General features: G+C 37.6%; 1 protein-coding gene across 1 annotated transcript in view; it reads right to left on the minus strand.

The window, feature by feature from the left end:
- Positions 1–20,344, minus strand: part of LOC117492692 — a 133,886-nt gene extending 113,542 nt beyond the window's left edge. The window contains exons 1-9 of the mRNA XM_034143086.1: positions 20,237–20,344; positions 19,987–20,156; positions 19,414–19,817; positions 19,120–19,253; positions 17,623–17,691; positions 17,084–17,116; positions 16,719–16,919; positions 16,111–16,427; positions 15,954–16,008 (exon numbers count right to left, since the gene is read on the minus strand). Of these exons, the coding sequence (XP_033998977.1) occupies positions 15,954–16,008; positions 16,111–16,427; positions 16,719–16,919; positions 17,084–17,116; positions 17,623–17,691; positions 19,120–19,253; positions 19,414–19,817; positions 19,987–20,112 (1,339 nt within the window). The 5' untranslated portion in view covers positions 20,113–20,156; positions 20,237–20,344. The remainder of the gene's footprint in view (positions 1–15,953; positions 16,009–16,110; positions 16,428–16,718; positions 16,920–17,083; positions 17,117–17,622; positions 17,692–19,119; positions 19,254–19,413; positions 19,818–19,986; positions 20,157–20,236) is intronic.
- Positions 20,345–23,114: the final 2,770 nt, after the last annotated feature.

Genomic DNA, 23,114 nt, shown 5'->3' on the forward strand with positions numbered 1-23,114 from the left:
TAAAGAGAATGGCATCATAGTGGAGCACTTGATTCAACAAATTCACCTAAATTGAAATAGTTTTTTACTTTATTACGCCTTATATAAAAAGCAAACAACGAATGTCAACAAACACGGTTGAGGAAATACCGAGGTGAATAAAGCAAATATATACTGGAGAGTCGCAAATAATAGAGCCTTATTAGGATGTATAATCTCAAAGAAATGTTTCAATTTATACCTGGGAAAATAAACGGTGGCTAAAAAAAGAAAACTAAAATGACTTATTCTGTAAGAGTGAAAAACAGAAAACGGGAAAAATGTATAAGGTTTTGACATGTGTATTTTGTAAATTGTGTAATTTCTAGTTTTACCTTCAATATTTGTCTGCATGCTTATTGATTGATATTAAGCTATCTTGGCTGTTTACTTAATACAATGTACATTTCCCCTCTATGGGCCGAATAAAGGTATTCCTATTCTGATTCTGACATAAAGACATCGGCCCCATATCAAGCGATTGACATAATGTTATTATAGTATGAAAGTGATAAGCCAATAGAAACTGCATTACTAGCTGTAAACTGTATCCCCCTCTTTGTTTTGGTAACATGTTTGACTTACTTTTGTTTGTATAAAAGGTGTAAAGTTTTGAACTCATGATAAAAAGAATAAATAAATAAAAGCTTTGGAAAACAACGAATTAATACAAATCTTGAACCACTTTGCAGCATTCCTTTTGAACGCTTTTATGTTTGATAAAGAGTGTAGGCCTGTGGCTATCAGACTGTTTACCCCTCCCTCCGAGCATCATGCACTAAATATCCCGGCACTTGACTTGGTATCTTTGATTTTACGTTTTACTTGAATTCTTATGTTTGTTTATCTTATCTTTAATTGCACCTTTTACTTCGTATATTATATAATAAATTCCACATTTCTTTTGTAATCTTTTATTTTGTTCATTCTATCATGGAACAAATGTCTGATTCTATAGCTAACACAGTTGTTGATTGAATACACAGGTGTTTGTGCTCCTTTTTAAAGCTCAACTACTGCCATAATTCATTTGAGGCTGTAAACGCCAGCACCCAAATGTCAACATGAAACGACCAATCGAGCAAAACTCTTCCTATTAATAATTTTCAACACACTTCACATGAGCTGCAGCAGGCGATCAATCACTCGAGGGTTACGCTTGGTTGAGTTTGATTGGGTTAATTAGGGAGGGTCTGCCTGTATTCATGTCAGCTAAGAGGTTTGATGGAGTAGATCACGAGTTAGACATTTTGACGCTGCATGTTTACCTCCAAGCAAAAAGAAACACACCTACCTTTCTCTGGTCACTTGGCATTAAAAGCTCATCACTACTTCCTCGTCAAGCAGACACAAATGTTTCATAAAATTCCAATCAGGTGACTTTTCAAGATGAATTGAACCCTGATAGCCGGGTTAATTGCGTTCAACCATCTCTCCGATCTCTTTAAAAGATGAATCTACTGCTTTTCCGATTCATATCAAGCCCTGTGATGAAATGCCTTTAGGGATTTGACTCGCTTGATCGTCACTAATATGCCAAATGTAATATTTGCTCTGATCTGAGCAGTTAATATTAAAATAAATGTGTGTGTATTCGTGTGTGTGTGTGTGTGTCGGTGTCGCATGAGCAATAGAGTGAGAATCCTCTTAGAAATGTTGGCTTAATGTTGTTGCCAAAGGCACAACACAAAAACACACATGCAAGTGCTTCCACACACACACACACACACCCCCACACTGGTACAGATGCAAAATTATGAATGTGAGAAGATAGATGAAGACATATCACACGCACAGCTGTACACACTTGCGTCAAAACATTATCCAGATACACACACACAGAAAATGACCCAAAAAACATATTATTTGACCAAATCCACTTATACCATTTTAAGCAGTGGTGGAATGTTATTTACTATTTTGACATACTGGTATTTTAAATATTGTACTTTTGACTCCACTACTTTGACAGCTTTAGTTACATTAACCATAAACATGCTAATATGATATGATGCACTACTATAATACTTATCTACCAGGTATTATATTAAGTGTCTATAACTGGCTCCACAATTATGAACTACAATAATTAAATACCCTTGCGTGTAAAGGTGAGTGATATTAGCAGAATTAAATAATATTGTACGATAATCACAATATAACATAATATGATATAATATATAATATAATATAATATGTTTTGATACTTTAGTAGTACTTTAAGACAATATTATTTATACTTTTACTTAAGTAAAGAATCGGCATATCTCTTCCAGGATTTCTTTTCCAATATGTTCTTGCTGTGTTTTTATTTTAATCAACCTAAACGATATTTTAACACATTAAGAGTAGTGCAGGGCATAAATGCAGGTCAAAGAATTCTCCTGTGCCTCAGGTCAATCCACAATATATTGAATGCGAGAGTGTGAGGGTTAGCCTTCATAGATTACACCATATGATGTCCTAAAGATGTCTCCTCTGTGACCACAGCAGAAAGCATCCGCCCCATTTGAGTGTCATTAGGAAAGACAACAAATCTTCAGAGCTCCTCAGTTGACCGTAAAGAGAAAGTACGGTATCACATTAACATCTTCTAAAGAAATGTTTACATTAATACAGCACAAAGAGACACAACAATGGGATTCAACAGACAGACAGACGCATTTAAAAGAGCGAAAAGTCAAATGTTTGTCACCAACCTGCCAGACTGTCCAGTGTGTGTCTGTGTTGTCCGGGGGCCAGCCCAACAAACACCACCTCCTTCCTGAAATGACCGATCCCCGAGAAGGGCAGCACCAGATCCCGCCCACCCAGCAGCTCGGCCAATGACGGCTCGGCCTCAGCCAGGACGGTTGTGGCCCTGTAAGAAAATATAAACACATGAATGAACACCGCACACACACAAACACTAATACACACACACACGCTGACACACACCGGTTCACAACTTAATCCCCTCTCTCCCTCCCGCTCATATTACATAACGAGAGAATCCAGTGATTACTAATGACACAATCTTCTACTTAAGATTAAGCATCAGTATCATCACACAAGCTGCATTGAGCTGAAAACATGAACATATCAAATGAATGAGAAATCAAGAATATAAAATGCACTTTTTTGTGTTGAATGTTGGAAATGATTTTACATATTTCTAAAAGTGTACTTAAAATATAATACAAATTGGTAGTATTCTTCCTCATTGACGACACTAGATGGTTAGCAATGTCTCCTGTGTTATTGTTTGACCATTTACATTACACATTTATGGAATAGGATGAAATGTACATCATATTGAGGAGGTTTAAGAGAGACATTTTACTCTGGTTATTAACTGGAATAAAAGCCTCAGATTACTTTCTGGCCTCAGGGACCATCCTCCTTCAGCAGTGCTTTTCTCATTATCGTAATCTAACCCTTAAACATTTAAAGCACGATCAAGCAGTTTCCCTGGAAGTGCTGAGAGGGAGAGATAAAGACAAAAGCAGCGTTACATGCTTGTTATTATTCACTGCAGGACTCTCCATCCGACCACAACAACCACGAGGCCTTGTTTGTCTCTCTGATGTGGTAACAATGCACAGCATCACAGACTGAATGATAATATATGGTTGCAAGCATTAAACTGATTTGAGTGGTACTCTGTCCGATTGAAGAAGTATTCAAAGCTGTATTATTGGTTATATCATGGCAGGGCAATAGGAAAAGGCAGAATCCAGGACAAAAGAGGGATTTTTATTCAACAATCAGTCAATGAAGAAAAATGTAATCTGCGCAGGATGTATGTGCACGTCATAAAGCTGATCAATTCAACTGAGAGCTCATGATCCCTGCTTTCAAAAACAAATGTTGTGCAAATTACTGGATATATTGTCAGAGGTAATGTGTTGTATCTTACACAACAGTCTAGTGCAGTGTTTCTCAAACTTTTTCATGCAAAGGACCACTTAACCAATAAAAAAACACTCGTGGACCACCTAACTCACCAAATATCCCAAAACAATAGGCCTGCTTACCACTCCAACAGTATATAACAAATTACAGCCTAATTATGACAGCTTAACCTTCTCTATATCGCCTCGTTCACTCATTAAATCAACAATACAAATACAACTACAGATTATATAAGCATTTCGTTCAAATGCGATTTAAAATGCTCAGGTTTTACACCTCTTATGAAATGTAGACTACATTTATTACGGAGTTTATGTCCAACAGACTCACAGATCGTTGGCTATTGAGAGATATGCAAAATACACAAACCTCCGCTGTTGATTTTAAAAACGAAATACAGTAAAACTAAGGTCGCAGGCCCAAGTTTAACTCTCTGAGGTCCAAGCCATTTTTCACATGTTTGGCTCGCGTGGGCTTTTTTTGTAAAAATGCTATTAAAACATGAACCTTGGTGACCATCGGGCTGGCCTGCATGGTCTGCCTACAAAACAAAAATAAAAAAAAGTTTTTGCAGCCCCAACAACAGCCTCTGATTCATCAACAGACTTCATGCAATGCTTCATTGGATGCATATATTAGATAATAATCTCTATCTAACTCCTAAAACATCTAAATCTACTTTCAGCATGGATAATACGCTTCATGAAATCGAAAAAGAAAAAACACATAGTTTTTCTAGAACAGATTATAAATCGCGTGAAAATGGTAAAAACAAGTGGCAACATGTGTGACAAAGGTGTTGCGCTGGGCTATATCATGCAATTGAAAGTGAAACTTAAGCTCGTTCCATTGCGGAGATATTCCCGCGAGAGAGCGGAAAACTTAAATGTATTTATTTATTTTAAATGTGAAATTTTACCAATATACTCACGGACCACTAGGGTGCGCTCACGGACCACCAGTGGTCCGCTGACCACACTTTGAGAAGCACTGGTCTAGTGCAGCGGTTTTCAAAGTGTGAGGCGCGCCTCCCCTGGGGGGCGCCAGAGAGCTTCAGGGGAGGCGCAGCGTGAGAAAAAATAATAACGAGAAAAAGACGAGTAAAGTGACACTTGCACACTTTTGGCTGTCTGTGGAGACCGAGTTCCCCCACCTCACCAAAAGGCTGTAAAAGTGCTCATTCCCTTCATCTCCACCTACCTGTGTGAGTGCGGGTTTTCCGCATTGACTGATCAGAAGCAAGTGCCGGTCAAGGCTGCAGCCAGAGGATGATCTGCGTTTATTCCTGTGTGCATCAAAGACGCAGACTCATTGTTCCCACTAAAGTAGGGGTGAGTGTAATAAGGAGGCAAAGTTGACGTTCAGTGTGTTGCCGGGAGCATATAAGGATTTATCCACGATGTTGAAAATGTAAAACATTTAAAAAAGATATGTGTTGAGAACACGGCGTGCGAAAATATACGGGTCATGCTGCAGCTAGATGTGCCTGTCCTCTGTAAGAAGGTGTCGGCGACTGACATGCAAGGAAGAACGGCTGTCCACAGGCTGTTCCAACTTTAACAACTTTATTAACTTCCAGGGTAGTGAATTGAACATGCTATTGTAATTGGGTGTGTGGTATATTTTCGTGCACGGACACGCATGTTCCACAACACACAAACTGAACAACAGTCAATTGTACGATGCTACCAGTGTCCTTGCGATCTTGTTATAACAAGTCAACAAGTGCACGTTACTGATGCAATATGGTTGAGACCATTCGGGCTTATTCTAGAGGGGTGCAAGGAATAGTCCAAGTAGTGGGGGAGTTTTATACAATATGTTTAAAACATAAAGATAAAAAGGTTTTAAAAAGTGATTGTTTAATGTTTTAAGGAGGTGACGCTACTCAGCCAATCAAATCGGTGCAGTCAGTGAGTCAGCACGATAGATTCAAACACACTCACAGAGACGAGACAAGAAGAGAGAAACAATCGGAATAATTTCAAATGGCGGAAGGTAGACAGCGAAAACAGAGCATTTAATGACATGTTCTCTTACTGGACCTCTTTGAAATGCAATGTAATACCCCTGCATTATAGCAACAACAACAATAATAATAATAATAATAATAATAATAATAATAGCAATAATAATTGGGAGGGGGGGCGCGGCTGTTCATATGTTCTCTGAGGGGAGGCTCACCTTCCCACACTTTGAAAACCCCTGGTCTAGTGTATACTGTATAAAAAAACTATAAATATATAATATATATATACATATCAATACAAGTATTAAATAATTACACACTTATTCTAATGTATTTATTTAAAACATATATGTGACATATATGATGTGTTATTTCATATGGGATTTATTTATAAATGGTGGACATTAAGCAATAAATTACAGAATTATTAGAGCATTGAATTAAACATTATATATTTGTTATTATATATTTATATTTTTACACACATTTCATTTCTGTCCTTTAAACCCTCCATACACATGATTACTGTCATTTCTAAAAACCTGTGCTGCATTTCTGCTTTGAAAAAGTGTAATGGTTGGAATGTATTGACTGTTTGATAGCTTTTTACAACAAAAATGTTAAACGTTTCCCAAAATGTTTAGTTAGACTAAAGCTTTAGTGGTTTGTAAGTGTGTATAAATATTATGAAGCCATTATGTGCGTTACAGAGTGTTAGTGTGTCTGTGTGTGCATCCACTCACAGGTCTACTTGCTCCTGACTGGCGAGATGAGTGACTAATAGCGTGATGTGGAGAGTTGGGACAGGGATCATGGCTCTGGCCAATCGGGGCTCCTGCTGAAGTACCGCCTCTTGGACCTGGGTCACGGCTGAGCTGATCTGTCATTGGATAGATTTAAGTTCAATCAGCAGCAGCCGGCATATGCTGTCACATTCAGGGTCTGTTTGTTACCTATTCTAGTCCTATATGTTCTTTACCTCCACTCCTCTGGATGTATGGAGGAAGACTGAAAGAGAGGCAACTTCTGCAGTTCAACACCACAGATGAGGCGTCAATAAAAGATAACCATGAGGTAAGTCTAAGTTCATTCAGAGGTTTTTTTTTGTCGATAAGCATTAAGATTTCAGTGTTTCAGATTTTCTGCAGTTACCGATTTGGCTACACTGACCATGACCAAGTGTCAAACACTAAATTAATCAACAGTATTTTAGGATAAGAGATTAAAGACTTCTCTACAAAAGGAGAACTTTCCTTAAATATCCCAGTTGCTTATGTTTGTTTTACATTTCCAATTTACTACACTTCTTTTTTTTTCATTTGCTGCCTCCTGTCCAAAGCATACAATAGTTTTGAATGCTTAATACATTTATTTAGCAACACATTTGCAATTACTTAAGTAGTTCAAAATAATTTACTAACTTTAAAGTGCTTAAGTTACTGATAGTCCATCACATTGAATAATATTATAGGTTGTATATCTTTTGTGAAAGATATGTTATGTAGATGGAAGAGTACATAGTTTTTGGAAGGTCTTCTGATCAGTTGGGTGAATTGCAAACAAACATGAATGTTGGGAAAAGGATGATAAAACAAAAAGTGGATAATCAATAAGTTGATCAGTAAGCTGGCAAACATTTTTAATAAATAAAACCTGTAATTTAAAAAAATAATTGGATACAATGCACACAAACGTAAGTATGATCCTTAAAGTACACAAGCAAGTGAATAGAACCTCTATACCTCACCTGTGTGTTAGTGATGGGGATGGAGATAAAGTAGTTGGGCCGCACGCACTCTTTCTTTTTTTTCTTCTTATCTGCGTCCTCTTCGCTGTCAACTCGCCCTCCAATGTCTCCTCTCTTCCTCTTTCTCTTCTTCTGAGTTGAAGCTGGGCCGGAGACTAGAGAGAAAGGGCAAGCGTACTATTAAAAAAAACTCTAAGTTGTATAAGTATAAACATCACTTCAAGAATATACACACATCCAAGCTCTTTCCATGTGGTGGGGCTGGTCAGAGAAAACGGAAGCTCTGACATATAATTGTCCGAGGTTTCAGCTGACTTGAGGTGTCTGTTTATTAATTTCCTCTTCTCCCTCCTCTTCTTCCTTTTCATCTTCTTCTCATTTGATCCTACTGGATCTGGAGCTGCCATAGCAAAGAAATAAATCACAATACAACAACAGTTCATATTAATTAGGCTCACCAAAAAACAACAACTATACAGAGTGCTTTTCTGAAACTTTTGTAAAATGCTTGACTATAAGAAAAAGCAATATATTATAACTTTAATTGGCTAAAACATGAAAATAACATGTCACGACCGCTAGAGGAACAAATATATTTTTAAATCAGAAACAAGCAAAGCAATACATTGTTGTGAATATAATGTTTTATATTTTTTGTAGCTACATATTCATTTGGTCATGCAAGCGTTTCAAATGTTGCCCAGTGACAAGGTGGAAAAAGCCACTTAAATGAAGTGAAGCCGGCATGCTGATATTCAAACAGAGTAAGATAGTGTAGCAGATTCCTTTGTGAGGATGAGTTGTATTAAGGTATAATAGATCAATTCTAAAAAGAGCAACATAAACAACTGCAATATTTCACATCTGGCCAGCTTGAGATGCTGCATAGAACACTAAAAGATATTTTTTTACTTTAATTTCACCCATGAGCAGCCATGAAACAGATGTGTCTATCAAATTGTAGAGCCCCATAATACAAAAGTGTGACTTGTGATATCTGGCTGTGTAAATACAATTGACTTGACATGATAAAGAAGCCTATTTTGTAGAGTTTTAATACATGATGTCAAAGCTTGTCAAGTGAAATACACCATGTGACAGATGACACAAGGTGCTTCAATGAGTTATAAAGTTTGGAAAGTTTTGCAATTAAACTATTTAACACTAAAAAACACATCTTAAGTATGGCAGCATTTTTTAATTATACAAATGTATAAGTCATAAAAGTAAGAATTAACTATTGATCATAGCATTTTGTCACATGTCCACTCATATAAAGCCTTAAGAGTGGTCACTTGGCCTTAACTACGGCAATAAAGTACGTTAATTGTAATCACATCAACAATATGTGAACCTGGACAATGAATGCATTAATTATTTGACTGTACATATTGCACAATAACACCAACATTTAATGCATCACACCTAGACGAGAAGTACCATGCAGGCTTTTAGGATTTTTAAAACTCAAATATGAGATTGGAAGTATTAAAATCAGCCCCAAGCTTAAATGGATGTTTTAAGTTTTGCAAGCCACCAGATGTCACTGTACTGTCAAATCTGTTTTCACCATTAACTGAAAGAAAACCAAATAATCATAAGGCTTCATCCGTTTGATACAATGTGAAGTTGAGTCTTTTTGAGTTTATCAAGTTCAACAGGTGCTTACTTGCTTACATTTAGTCAAACCCAGTCAGCACGTCAGGTATTCTCACCTGACACTGTGGAGGTTCCCGGGCAAAGCTCTTCCTCCACATCATCATCATCATCTGGGGCAATAACAGTGGTGTCTTTGCCATAGGATATACTGGCTGGCTGCATATTACACACTGTTAACTGATAAAGGCAGGTATGAGCCTAAAACAGAGAGGAATCAAATAAGTAGATCAAAACCATCATCATATTTAGCTTTAATGCATCTGAAGTGAGGACTTTATGAGTTATTTTTCTCTTAATGACTTCCATTTCATTACCTTTAGTCCAAACCGGTGTATGGATGGCTTCAGTGGGTTGACGGTACGATAGTGGCTGTTAGAGATGGTATGCAGTCTGTGAGATGATGATGGTTTATTGACAGTAAAACCTCTATGCAAACAAACTATTTTTGAACACGTGGATCTGCAGGGGCTCAACAGAAAGCGAACGAGGAGCATGACACACAAGCGAGACAAACTTCTGCTTACGTTACTGGCGTTTACAGCTGGGTATTTGAAGACACGTCAAAGCTAACGTAGGAGCTAAAACAGGGTTAATAACCTTAAACTCTCCTGGGAAAAGTGAAGGACGTGTAGCCTGTAGAGACAGACTTGTCCTCCCTGTAGCTAACACCTGCTGAAATGGATCAAACTGCCATGCTGGAGAACACCTTTGAGCTAACTGTAAGCTAACTGTTGTGCAGGTAATTGTTTAAACTAATATAACTTCTTGATAAATTGTCATGGTGTTGATGCTGCAGAAAACTCGTTGGTGGCAGTTTTTGTCAGAAGAAAAGTCAAAAAATGTAACGGGGAAAAAAACATTTCTCTTCACAGCACGCGCTAACAGAAAGCAGCTTCTATTTGTAAATAATGTTCCACTTCCGGCCTGGCTTTTCAGAGCAAAATAGATTATCTCTTTCCAGAATAAAAGCATGGGGAATTCGACTGTTAAAATATTTGCCTTTATGTCAACATTAACTTCAATAATTCAATATAGTTGAGATAATTTGTTAACAACTGTAACCTGCTAGTCTGGACATATAATATACTAATCATTATATGTAATGACGGAACTGTTTCTTGTTTAACATTTTTCTTTTTTATAATCAGCAGAGTTTATTATTCAATTGCAGTGCATTTTGATCAATAATAATCTTAAATGTTTAAAACATGTAAAAATACATGTTCCAAGTTCAGTACAGCTAGAGAAATATTTACTATATCAAAAAAAGACTACAGACAATATGATTACACTCGTAATGCATTTGTATCTGAAGTAATAAGTATTTTTAGAATCAGGTACAGCAAAAATGCACAATAATGTATTTAGCCATAATTTATCAATTTTATTTTAATGTTTGCAGTAATTGTAGTATTTGGCCTAGATAGATATTCAAAGGTCATCCTTTTGCCCCCCTAAGGAACTTTGTGGCACTCTTTAATCAAATGTAAGTTCACATCTAATTATAAACAGAAACAACAATATAAACTGGACACTGGATATTTGATTACGAGAAAAGCATTTTCTGAAAAAATAAGTCTGATGTCAGTGGCAGCTCACAATAAAACAAAAATGTAAACTGCCAAAACACAAGTTAGATGAAGAAGGTATGCAATGTAATGATTTAAATGATTACGGACATCATTAGAACACAAATCAGTAGCTACATTTTTTACAAATGAGGATAAAATAATTTTTACACAATCGGTAGGAAAGTCAAATCCAACATGTTTGACTTGTGCTGGTTGTGGTTCATTACACTTTGTTGCTTTACTTAACCCAATCATATAAATAATAGACGACTGCTCCCGCCATTCGTGTTATTGTTGCCAGTGATCCAGTATTTCCAGCAGCCACAGCCAGGGCATTTGAAATGGTGCACACTTTTTTATATTGCAAACAGCAGCTGTATTTTCTTCACAGAATCCATGTTTCGTCTCGTGGAAGAAAACGTTGACTTGCAGCTGAACGTTAGCGTCGGCACGCCCTGGTTGCACCTTTGGAATGAACTTGGCCTCATATGCATGTGAATGAGGCATATGCATGTGCATCAAAACCAGAATGACAGGTTTATCACCTGAGGACACAAAAAGAGAGGAGGACAAATTAGATAATCAAGGAGGAAGCTCTAATGTAAGGTTTGGTGTGAAAAGCAATTCTAAGAGACGCAGACGATACATGATCATCAAAACATGTAGCTTTTTTGTTTAATTATAAATACCAATATAGGTATATTCCTTAATAAATACATACATATTTTGGTAACCTAACTTTGCTTACACAAGTAAGAGTTAACCTATATGTTCATTCAAATGTATAAGCCATTTCCATTCAGTATGAACCGGCTGAAACAAAAGTTCCCTTACCTTCAACATCTCTCAGGGCTGACTCAACATCTGGCCCCATGCGAGAAACCCCTAATGTATTCCTCCTGATTGACTTTTATATAGATATTCTTGAATAACAAAAACGTTTTTTTATTAGTTGATGGCCTAACAACTGCAAGTTAAAGAAGCTGGCATTTCATTGGGGTCTTCCTTATACTACTCACAAAATATCAGTAGTTATGTGTTTAACTCTAAGATGATAGTATCGGATGTTCAGCATGTATTAGACTACATCAACAGAAATAAAACAATTCTCATTTCATGAACAAAAGCCTTAGAATCCAATCATTTATTTGACATTTTTATTTCATGACTGCTCCTCCGTATGTGACTTACAGTATTGGATGCTCAGTTTGATGGCTGCATTTGACTTAGTGTCCACCAACCACGTGAATATCCATATCAAATATATCAAGGCTTTAATAAGCTTCAATATATAGTAGAGGTTAAAATAAAACTTACTTCTAAAACTGATTGCGATTCAATTTTCCTGCCATAACAATGAGGTTACATTTAAGATACAGTACAATGAATGTAAATTAATCCAAAAACCTTATAATGTTTGTTGGATTCCTATAGGTTTTTTTAAATTATCAGAGTGTATTATTCATTTGGGTCAACACTATTCTTGAACTATTTACGTCAAAAAGATACATGTTCCAGCTTCAGGATGTTATGTCATATAAACAATATCTAAAAAGGACTTCAGACAAAGTGATTGCACCTGCTGTAACGAGTTTATAGAAAGTATTAAGTATATCGTCTTCACACATAAACTCTGGGAAACAAATCTTTAGAATGAATTGCAGCAAGAATTAACATTCATGCATGAAAACCAAATATACTGTGCTGCTCATTTTATTCTAATATTTTAAAAAATAATTACATTTCTGGTGGATGTATGTATTCGAAAGGTAATCTTTTGGCAAATGACTAAGCTTTGTTGCAGTCTTTAATCACTTCCTTTACATTCATGTCATAATACAGTTATAGAGAAACCACAGTAGCAACTGGAGAAATATTACACAGAGATATAAATAGTTGGACTACAAATTAGTAGCCAACCTCTCTTCTCAAAAGGAGAATACAATTAAGTTTTCAGATTATGGTAGAAGAGTAAAATCAAAACTGTCTGATAAATCATATTTTGACTGCTTGACTTGGTTGATGAAAGGTTACTTAAACATTTTTTTCTTAATGTTCTAAAATTGTTTGGGGCCCCGTGGTGAGGGTGTTTGGTGTGGCCACCAGCAGGGGTTAAATTGGGCCGGGGCTGTCCGGGGCTAAGCCCCGGCACATAGGACGATGCTCTGATGTCATCACCCTCGCACATTTGTCATATGTTTACAAAAAACGATATATATGTTAACACTTTCTCGTTCTTAATATATGCTATATTTAGCGTCGATATGTGTTGAATTTACTTTAAAATAGCAGATCACTGTGACCGGATATATTTTTTTCGGCTTAGTGAACGTGTGTCTCTTCCTCCGCGGCTCCTCCGTGCAGAGAGTTTGCAGCGGTGTGTGTCAGCGACGTGCAGTCAGGTGAGGCAGGGGAGGCACGGATTGGCCGTCGGGAGAGTCGGGACGCTGGCCAGCTGTGAGTTCTGGAGAATCACAGAACGCCCCCCCCCCCCCCCCCGTTGACAATTCACGAGCGTCTAACTCTCTACACCCCCTCCCCCCCCCACCGTCACACCTTTTAACAGACACCCCACCCCATATATCAAATCCCAACATAACCCCCCTGTAACTGCCAGCCACCCCGGGTCCGCCACTGCAGCAGCCACAACCTGGGCATTTGGAATGGGGATCTCTTTTAAATATTTTGTTATCTCGCAAACAACAGCTCCATTTTCTCCACAGTTGAGTAATCCATGTTTCGTCTCGTGGAAGAAAACGTTGACTTGCAGCTGAACGTTAGCTCCTTGTTGCACATTTGGAATGAACTTGGTCTCATATGCGTGGTGCATCAAAACCAGAATGACAGGTTTATCGCCTGAGGACACAAAAAGAGGAGGATAAATGACATAATTAGGGAGTTAGAGATTAGAGATTAAAGCTCTAATGTAAGGTTTGGTGTGGAAAGCAATCCTAAGAAATTATAAATTATAATCAAAACATGTAGTTTATTTGTTTAACCCTTAGATGCATAATTGGGTCTTTTTTGAACCGGTGAGGTGGTTTTCTTAGAGTATCTTTGTAAATACATTTTTTATCATTTCATATTCCAGCTATTCCTCAAAAACATGTTTTGGATATCATGCCATTCAAATTTTAAATTTACATTTTAAGAAATTGTAGTTTTTGTATTACTACCCCAAGCTTCCATAAGTGGGTCAAAAATTACCCGCATGCATTTTCTATGGAATTTCGTTTTTTTTTCAAAATGTAAAAAGAATGTCTAAAATTATAAATAGTGAACAATTAAATATAAAATATTTCTAGTGTGAACCAAAATATAATACAAAATATTATACAAGGGATTTTTCTTAACCAAAATGACAAAAATGGCATAAAAACACATATTATTCTAATACGGGTCCTTTTTGACCCACTTATGGAAGAGTGTAGGGTCCAGTCATTCGTGCATCTAAGGGTTAATCATAAATATCAATATACTGCATATTCCTTAATAAATACATCAATATTTTGATAACCTGACTATGCTTAAATAAGTAAGAAAGAACCTTTATGTGAATACAAATGTATAAGCCATTTCCATTCAGTATGAACAGGCTGAAACAAATGTTCCCTTACCTTTAACCTCTCTCATGGCTGACTCAACATCTGGCCCCATGCGAGAAACGATGGGGCAGAAGACAATAGTGACGTCGTAGTCGTTGCTGTTGCTTTGAACAAGATCAAACTGATTCTTTACTTCATTCTTCACTTTCTCCGTCAGCTGATCATGTGCACCAAAGGTTGTTCCGGTAACAACCATCTGGTACACCAATTTGGCTGTTGGGAGGAAAATGGATGTAAATATCAAAGAGATTAATACACAAACATAACTTGAGAGAACCTACTCTAGAATAAAATGATGTGTTTTGCTATGCAGTTCCAAAATAATCGTAAAAACAAATTTGAACATCTGAGTTTCTAACTATCCAACTATGACTCACCTTTCCGTTTATTCACAACCTTGGAGGGCTCTTCTGATGAGAAAAAACAGCAACATCAATTAGTCAGGTTCATTCACAATATCATTCAAAAGTTTGTGATCTCCTTCCATTAAAGCTTGATTGGACACAGTGAAATGGCTGAGAGGACTACTTTATATGACTTTACTCTAAGGTTGGAGAGAGTATGCTTTACACACAGATCCTTTTTTTTATTAAGTGTTTCCAAAAAAGTCATGTTTTCCATGAAGAACTAACACTGTTTCTCACAACAGAAATAGATGCTTAGTCTTACAGGTTAGCACTCAGTATAACATCATCAGTGAACATGAACTGAAAATGCTATGGACAAACAAATCACAGTTTATCTCTATTTCATTTGACCACAGTAGACCCAAAGAGGAACAATTTCCCCAAACATCCGGTTGTGGCTAAAAATGACTTGACTGTCACATACGCTCTTCTGAACTGATAAACAATTTCAAATTGAAGGGTCTTTGGAGGGAAATGTGGTAACAAACAGTTATCTCCCTTGTCAGGCAAACTCTGAGACCATCAGCTTTGTAGAAGATATACTCATTTAATTGTTTTTCTTTTGCTATTTCAATATAAATAATACATTTGTGTCTGAATTATAATTTTGGGGATTTTTCAATAAAACAAATGATTCCAAACTTTCTACCAGTCATGTAGAATTTGAAAAAACTCTGCTGTTGTAAACATGAACAAACATTGACATGAGAAAATTCTTGAAGAAGAAACATTTCAAAATCAACTCCAAAAGGGACATTCATTTTGGGTTATAAGCTCAAAGTGTTCTACTTATACATTAGACCAACCATGGATAGGGTATTTCCGTGTGTCAAAGACAATGTCAAGGAAATAGCATAATTCAATGACTGGCAAAAAAATAAACCACATAGATTTGATTAACTGAGCACATATGTTTGCTAAGGTGGACAGATGTTTACCCTTTACCCAGTAGGCCAAAGTCTGGGATGACATACTCTAAACTCAAAGTTCAGTGACAAGCATTTCCAGGGCTTTTCACCGTACCAAAATAGCAAGTATGTGCCAAATGTGAAAGTGAAAGGGATGTTAAAAGGCTGTACATACCCTTGGAAGGGTTGCCGTTATTCACCCTTGTGGGGGGGGGCTGTTTAACGGGCTTCTGAAACAAAAATGTTATATTACAGAAATATTGAATGACTTAATTAAGGCCTAGTTTCTATGTAGCCTCTATTAAATCTCACATTTTAGTTTGAAAGCTCACCTGATTTGAGGGTGGTGGTGAGGGTGTTTGGTATGGCCAACGGAGTTGCCAGGATGGCCACTCCCAGCCACCCCCCAGCTCCGCCACTGCAGCAGCCACAACCTGGGCATTTGGAATGGGGATCTCTTTTAAATGTTTTGTTATCTCGCAAACAACAGCTCCATTTTCTCTACAGTGGAGCAGTCCATGTTTTGTCTCGTGGAAGAAAACGTTGACTTGCAGCTGAACGTTAGCTCCTTGTTGCACATTTGGAATGAACTTGGCCTCATATGCGTGGTGCATCAAAACCAGAATGACAGGTTTATCGCCTGAGGACACAAAAAGAGAGGAGGACAAATGAGATCATTAGGGAGGAAAATGGTAGATTAAAGCTCTAAATGTAAGGTTTGGTGTGGAAAGCAATCCTAAGAAATGATAAATGATAATCAAAACATGTAGCTTATATGTTTAATTATAAATATCAATATACTGCATATTCCTTAATAAAAACATCAATATTTTTGATAACCTGACTATGCTTACACAGGTAAGAAAGAACCTTTATGTGAATACAAATGTAGAAGCCATTTCCATTCAGTATGAACAGGCTGAAACAAATGTTCCCTTACCTTTAACATCTCTCATGGCTGACTCAACATCTGGCCCCATGCGAGAAACGATGGGGCAGAAGACAATAGTGACGTCGTAGTCGTTGCTGTAGCTTTGAACAAGATCAAACTGATCCTTAACGTCCTTCTTCACTTTCTCCATCAGTTGAACATGTGCATCAAAGGTTGTCCCGGTAACAACCATCTGGTACACCAATTTGGCTGTTGGGAGGAAAATGGATGTTAATATCAAAGAGATTAATACACAAACATAACTTGAGAGAACCTACACTAGAATAAAATGATGTGTTTTGCTATGCAGTTCCAACAAAATTGTTATAACAAATTTGAACATCTGAGTTTCTAACTATCCAACTATGACTCACCTTTCCATTTATTCACAACCTTGGAGCGCTCTTCTGATGAGAAAAAAAACAGCAACATCAATTAGTGAGGTTCATTCACAATATCATTCAAAAGTTTGTGATCTCCTTCCATTAAAGCTTGATTGGACACAGTGAAATGGCTGAGAGGACTACTTTATATGACTTTACTCTAAGGTTGGAGAGAGTATGCTTTACACACAGATCTTCTTTTTATTATGAAATGTTTGCAAAAAAAGTCATGTTTTCCATGAAGAACTAACACTGTTTCTCACAACAGAAATAGATGCTTAGTCTTACAGGTTAGCACTCAGTATAACATCATCAGTGAACATGAACTGAAAATGCTATGGACAAACAAATCACAGGAAACAGCTCGAGCAGTTCTTCTCGAGTCAGTGACCGGATGTCAGAGTTGCTGCGTAAACCTGCCTCTGAAACAACACGGTTTGTTTTATCTATGCTTTTAAAACTGAAATATAGTACTATAACTATGCTAATGGTTTATTTTCAATAGTCACTTCTTCAAAATGGCCACTTACCTTGCAGAACTTTAGCAACATCCTGGTGTTCCCCCTTTATTTTCTCCAGTAAATCTGTCATGATTTCACCTGTAGGGAAACAAAACAGATTCAACCCCCCCCCCCATCACTCATCTGTGATAATTCGCCTACATTTCTTGTATTAAACCCTTTGTAATCATATTTCACCCAAATGCTCCTAAATAAAAATTCACCCTTATTACAAATGCATTGAAACTTGACATTTACACTTATTTTCAGTGAATAATAATAATATGACGACTCACTTCTAGCAGTTTCAACACATTTTGTTCAGTCACTAGAGCAGGGGACCCCAACCTTGTTGACAGTGAGAGCTACCTGAAGGACCCGAGGAATATCGAAGGCTACTTGTTTGACATGATCTTTATGAAGAATATACATTTGCAATTTTCCTTTAAATAATGAATATTATGAATTGAATAGGCTAAGAAAATGATCTTTACTTTACTGTTTCCAATGGGCGTCACCTTGTATTTAAAAGTAGTTTTATTTTTTCAAATTGAAATAAAACTGTATTGCACCCCAATCTTTGTTTGTACACACTAGTTTCCCTATTTGTAAGCAGCCCCTGTAGACACAGGATTTAGTCAGTCTATTTATAAATTAACTCTGAATGTTGGATTTCCTTTATTGATCCTGAAAACACATTCTATACGGGGCGGAAATCCTGCGGCGATGCACGTACTGTAACGGCAGTTTATAGAAAGTATTAAGTATATCTTCATCACACATAACATACACTTTGGGAAACAAAACTTTAGAATCAGTTGCAGTAAAAATGTGCCCATCGTACAGGGCAAATGAAAAGTGTAACCGGGGTGAAAAGGGTGTTACATTTACTTAATTATGAATATTGTTGCATCAAGGCCGAAAATTAGGATGAGCGGCAACAGTAAAAAAGGTTTTTTTCCCCCCCAGATCTGGCGCCCGAGGCGACCGCCTATTCATCCATGTGTTGGTTGGATCCGTTCTAAAATCCTCCATGTGTCCAGGAAACTTTAAAAATAACGGTAATTGATTTTCAACTCATCACTCAGTTACTTAACGTTTTTGTTTTTTTCATATAAATGTACTAGTTTTGTAGGCTACTGGTCATGTTTGAATTTATTTACCTAAGACATAATAGTAAATAGATTTTTGTTTTAAAGGTGACTTTATGAACACTTTTATGCATACTTGTGTTGAGGATGGAGTAAAAATATCGTTTATCATTATTATCCTATTTTTAGGTGTGCAAATGTCACCAGAGTCCGGCATTTAGGGCTTCTGTTTGTAGAAACTTGAGAAATCTTATGTGCACCCCCCCTACCCCCCGTTACCAAAACATGGACCAACCAGTGATCATCATTCTTTGGGTATAAAGACAGATTTATTCTGCAACCAAAATCTGTGACAATATAAAATACAATTATTCAAAGTGATGAGAGATTAAGAATAATAAAAAAGATAGAATGCATTTTTTTTTTAAAACCCTACCTGAGTTGGGATTTGGAATCAATACAAGACCCTTCCTCAGGGTATGCCTAATTTCGGGCATCTGCTTTACTGGACAATCTTTCCCGGCTACTTCATTGTTCACGCGGCGGAGTATGACTTGAATTTCTTCTTTCCTAAAAAGATATGAGGGGTAGAAAAACATGTTATCACATGATGGTCACATTAAACACACAGTAAAATATACATGTTAACGATTTTATCATCAGATTTAGATCTACAAAATCTTTCGGATATTTCAATAACTATATAATTAATGTTGAGTTAGACATTTACCTTTCACAGCCCACTTTTAGCTGCTTACAGACAGATTGGATGAACCCGCTCCCCTCCGTTGGGCTTCTTAAAGCATTATGACCTTCAACAGTGGCATAATGAAAAAGAAAATCTGCTTCCTGAGGGATGGATGTCGAGTGAGAGTCATCAGCCAGCGGATCTTTTAATAACACCCCAGGTCCCTGGCAGGCCTGGATCAGGAACACTTTGGGCTTGTCAGTGAGGGGAGATTGAGTTGCCATGAAGGTTTTCCTTATTTGTTCGATAGGGAGGAGCTGCCTATCAATCCCCGATACGTTGCCCTTGTTTCCATGACTGAGAACACAGCAGATGAAGGCATCGCCATGCTGAGGAGCCTCTCGAAGATCGGTGAATCCGCTGCCTTTTAAACATGTATTGTATACCTGTGGTGTTTATTTTAATTATTTTATTATCTTTGCTTTGTAATGCCTGTTGTAAAATGCCATTATATAATGTGTTTTTACTGTATTTATTCATAAAAAGTATTTTAATTTGTTTTGTAAAGCACTTTGAATTGTCGCGTACAGAAAAGTGCTATATAAATAAACTTGCCTTGTCTTGCCTTGCCTTGCGAGTCCACTCCTTGACATTGAGCTCCTGCAGCTGAGAAAGGTCGCACTGAGAAGCAAAGCATACCAGCGCTCGCTCCATCTGGTCCTTGGTTTGGTCTTTACACATCAGCACTCTGAACCCCAGCCAGCTGAACACCTTTGCCAAGCTTTCTGCAGGGAAATAAAACCTAGTTAGGCTTCAACAGGCAAAACCGGGATGATAATATTAATCTGTCAACTCAGTAACATACCCGCATCTATATCGGTTCCTTCTCTCACGTCACCATCCAAAAAACGTGCGTTGTTTATGATCACGCAGAGGCCGGTTGGCTGGCTGTTCAACTCATACTGCCCGTCCTGAAAACAACAGAAACAATTTCACACAAACACAAAATGATGAAACTTACTAGAATGGATTAGGGCTGGGCTATGTGGACAAAATCAAATATATTTACACATTAAGGTTTTTGATTAATAATAATAGCTATGTGGATATAATACCTAAATAGTGCTGCAGATAATTAAATATATTAATACATAGTCCAAAAGTGGATGCAAGTACTCAAAACGGGGGGTTACGTATTGTAACCCTAGTTATATAAGCACAGGCGGAGCCCTCTACTGGACTCTATGGGTATTACCTTATGCTGCGTGCATTCTCCCACTGAGACTTCTATAGACGTAGCCGCCCCAGGACGGGCCTACCTGAATGCGCGAGCATCACACCGTATAAAAGGAGGCCTCGCCTCCTGACTATCATCCAATACCTCTCTTCAGCGAGCGGAATAGGACAGACAGTGCCCTGAGTAGAGGGCTCCGCCTGTGCTTATATAACTAGGGTTACAATACGTAACCCCCAGTTATATCTCTCACAGGCTCCGCCCTCTACTGGACTCTATGGGTACAGTGGGTGGAGCCCTGATGTATACGCGCACTGTCGTCCAACAACACCATTCCACCCTACTGCCCCTGACTGGCTTTTCTGGTCAGCAGCTGCTGCCCCACATTCTCCTTTAACCTGTTAAGCCCTGAGCCTGTTTTTCAGGTCTCAGGCTCGAAAATGACATTCCCAGAACAAATGACCATATCTTCCCTTCTAAAAGGGTTAAATTAATAATCTTTTTTCTCAAAGTAATGATAAACCTGTGAGTTGGATGTAGAAAAGTCAGAATCAATATAGATGTTTTTTATTTGAAAGAAAATTCAGATTTTACATAGTAAAAAACTGTAAATTATAGTGTCCGTCCAAAAATTATTTTTTACTTATAGTGAAAACTACCCTTGGATGATGGTAAGGTAGACTAAAAGCTTTAGGAATCCAAAGTACAATATATAATAAGTACCCTGTATCAAGATTGATGCAAAACAAGTGACATTTGACCTTTTTAGAGAGATTTAGCAAAAAGAAACCACTTCTGGGGTCCCTTGTCGATTTTGATGGTTGACACCTCTTTCTGACCGTCAGAGCCAATAGAATCGAAGGGGGAGTCCCCCACACACACTCATTGTGAAGAGAAGAGGTGGGGGCTTCGCGCATGTAATTTAGCATCAGAGTGAACCAGGGGTGTCGCCTGGACCTGAAAACATTCGGGGCTTAGCCCACAGTGGCGGCGGCCGCGGCGCTACTGTGGAATTTTTTACTGCAACACTCCCCACACTCACAGTACACCCGCGACTGTTACAATGAAGGCTCGATAAGAAGATTTTTTTTTAAATATTTCAGTTACAGATGGAGCATCTTATTTCAGACAGTTTGAAACGCGAGGGTCGTGATTGGTCCGTGATTGGTCCGTGATCGGCCCGTGATCGGTTCGTGATGAAGAGCCGGCCCCCAGTCTGATTTGATACCGCCCCCGTGATAAATAAATTTAATTATTGTGAAGCCAGCTGCAATGGATCATTGATCCACCAGGGGGTGCAGTGGGGTTCCACACTGGAGCTCATGTGAAATCAACTTCGATACAGTAAACTAGATGTACAGTATGTCTGGTACTAATGTATAGCGGATCTTTGTTAAGATCCATATGTCACGGATAGGATCATAGTCTTTGCTAAATAAGACATGTAATCATTTACAAAACATCACCATGTTGTTATTTAACAAAATAATGTTGTTTAGTCGAAAGAAACGAACGAGAGGAAATGCAGCCGGCTCTCCCGATTTTTAATCCTAATTTAATCATCATCTTCACCGCGATCATTTATGTTTATGTTCGCCGAATTGACATGAAATCACTGACAAATATGAATATTCTGTATTCAACTTCATTGAAACGATCAGGATGGGTGTTATTTTTCCCCACAATGACCAAGTCGCTGCAAATTATCCCGTTTATTACATGGCCACATTCACAACAAAGTAACGACATGACTCCCAATCTTAATTGAAATGCTTTTATGGATTTAGAAAATGTTTTTATTGATTTAAAAAATAGTTGTATGTATTGATTTAAATTGACATGCATCCGCTAAGAGAAATAGTCACTAGACACTTGACACAGTGGCTTTAGGCAAAGCAGAAAAAGAACACTCAAACCGAGAGATGAGTTATTATTACAACGTGACTTCACTATTATTTAACAACTGTTTTTATTGGGTTCTTTTATTTGGGGTTAAGTATAGGTGAATTGCACTAATGTGGGAAGATCGTGATGTCTCCTCCGATCTGCTTTATGATATTCTTTCTCCCGCTGTGTAGATTGGGGGCCCGCCGTCCTCTGTCTTCAATGTTCGACATCGCGTGAAACAGAGGATTTCGACATTCTGTATTCATTGCTTACTTCCTTAAACCTTTTCTCCTCCTTATCTCTTTCATGACTTTTTATTTAATGCTTTATAACAGCTGTAATAGTTTGTTTAGAAATCCTAGAAACACTTTTACGGCAGCTCTCATTTACGGTAACTCCTTCTGACGTCATAGCTACCCACGTATAATATATAAACAAAGTCTTGGCTTTCAGAATATGAAACTTTTATTTCCAAAATCACACGATAAATACATTTGTGAAGCTTGTAAAGGGAAGATGACAGGCACCTCTCACTCGCAATCTGCTCCTCCGCAGCGCCGCCCCCTCCCTCCGGCTGAAATTATGAATGTACAGTAAGGCATATAGTAATCATAGATAACAC

The sequence above is a fragment of the Trematomus bernacchii genome, unplaced genomic scaffold (genome assembly GCF_902827165.1).
Source record: "Trematomus bernacchii unplaced genomic scaffold, fTreBer1.1, whole genome shotgun sequence".
NCBI lineage: Eukaryota > Metazoa > Chordata > Actinopteri > Perciformes > Nototheniidae > Trematomus > Trematomus bernacchii.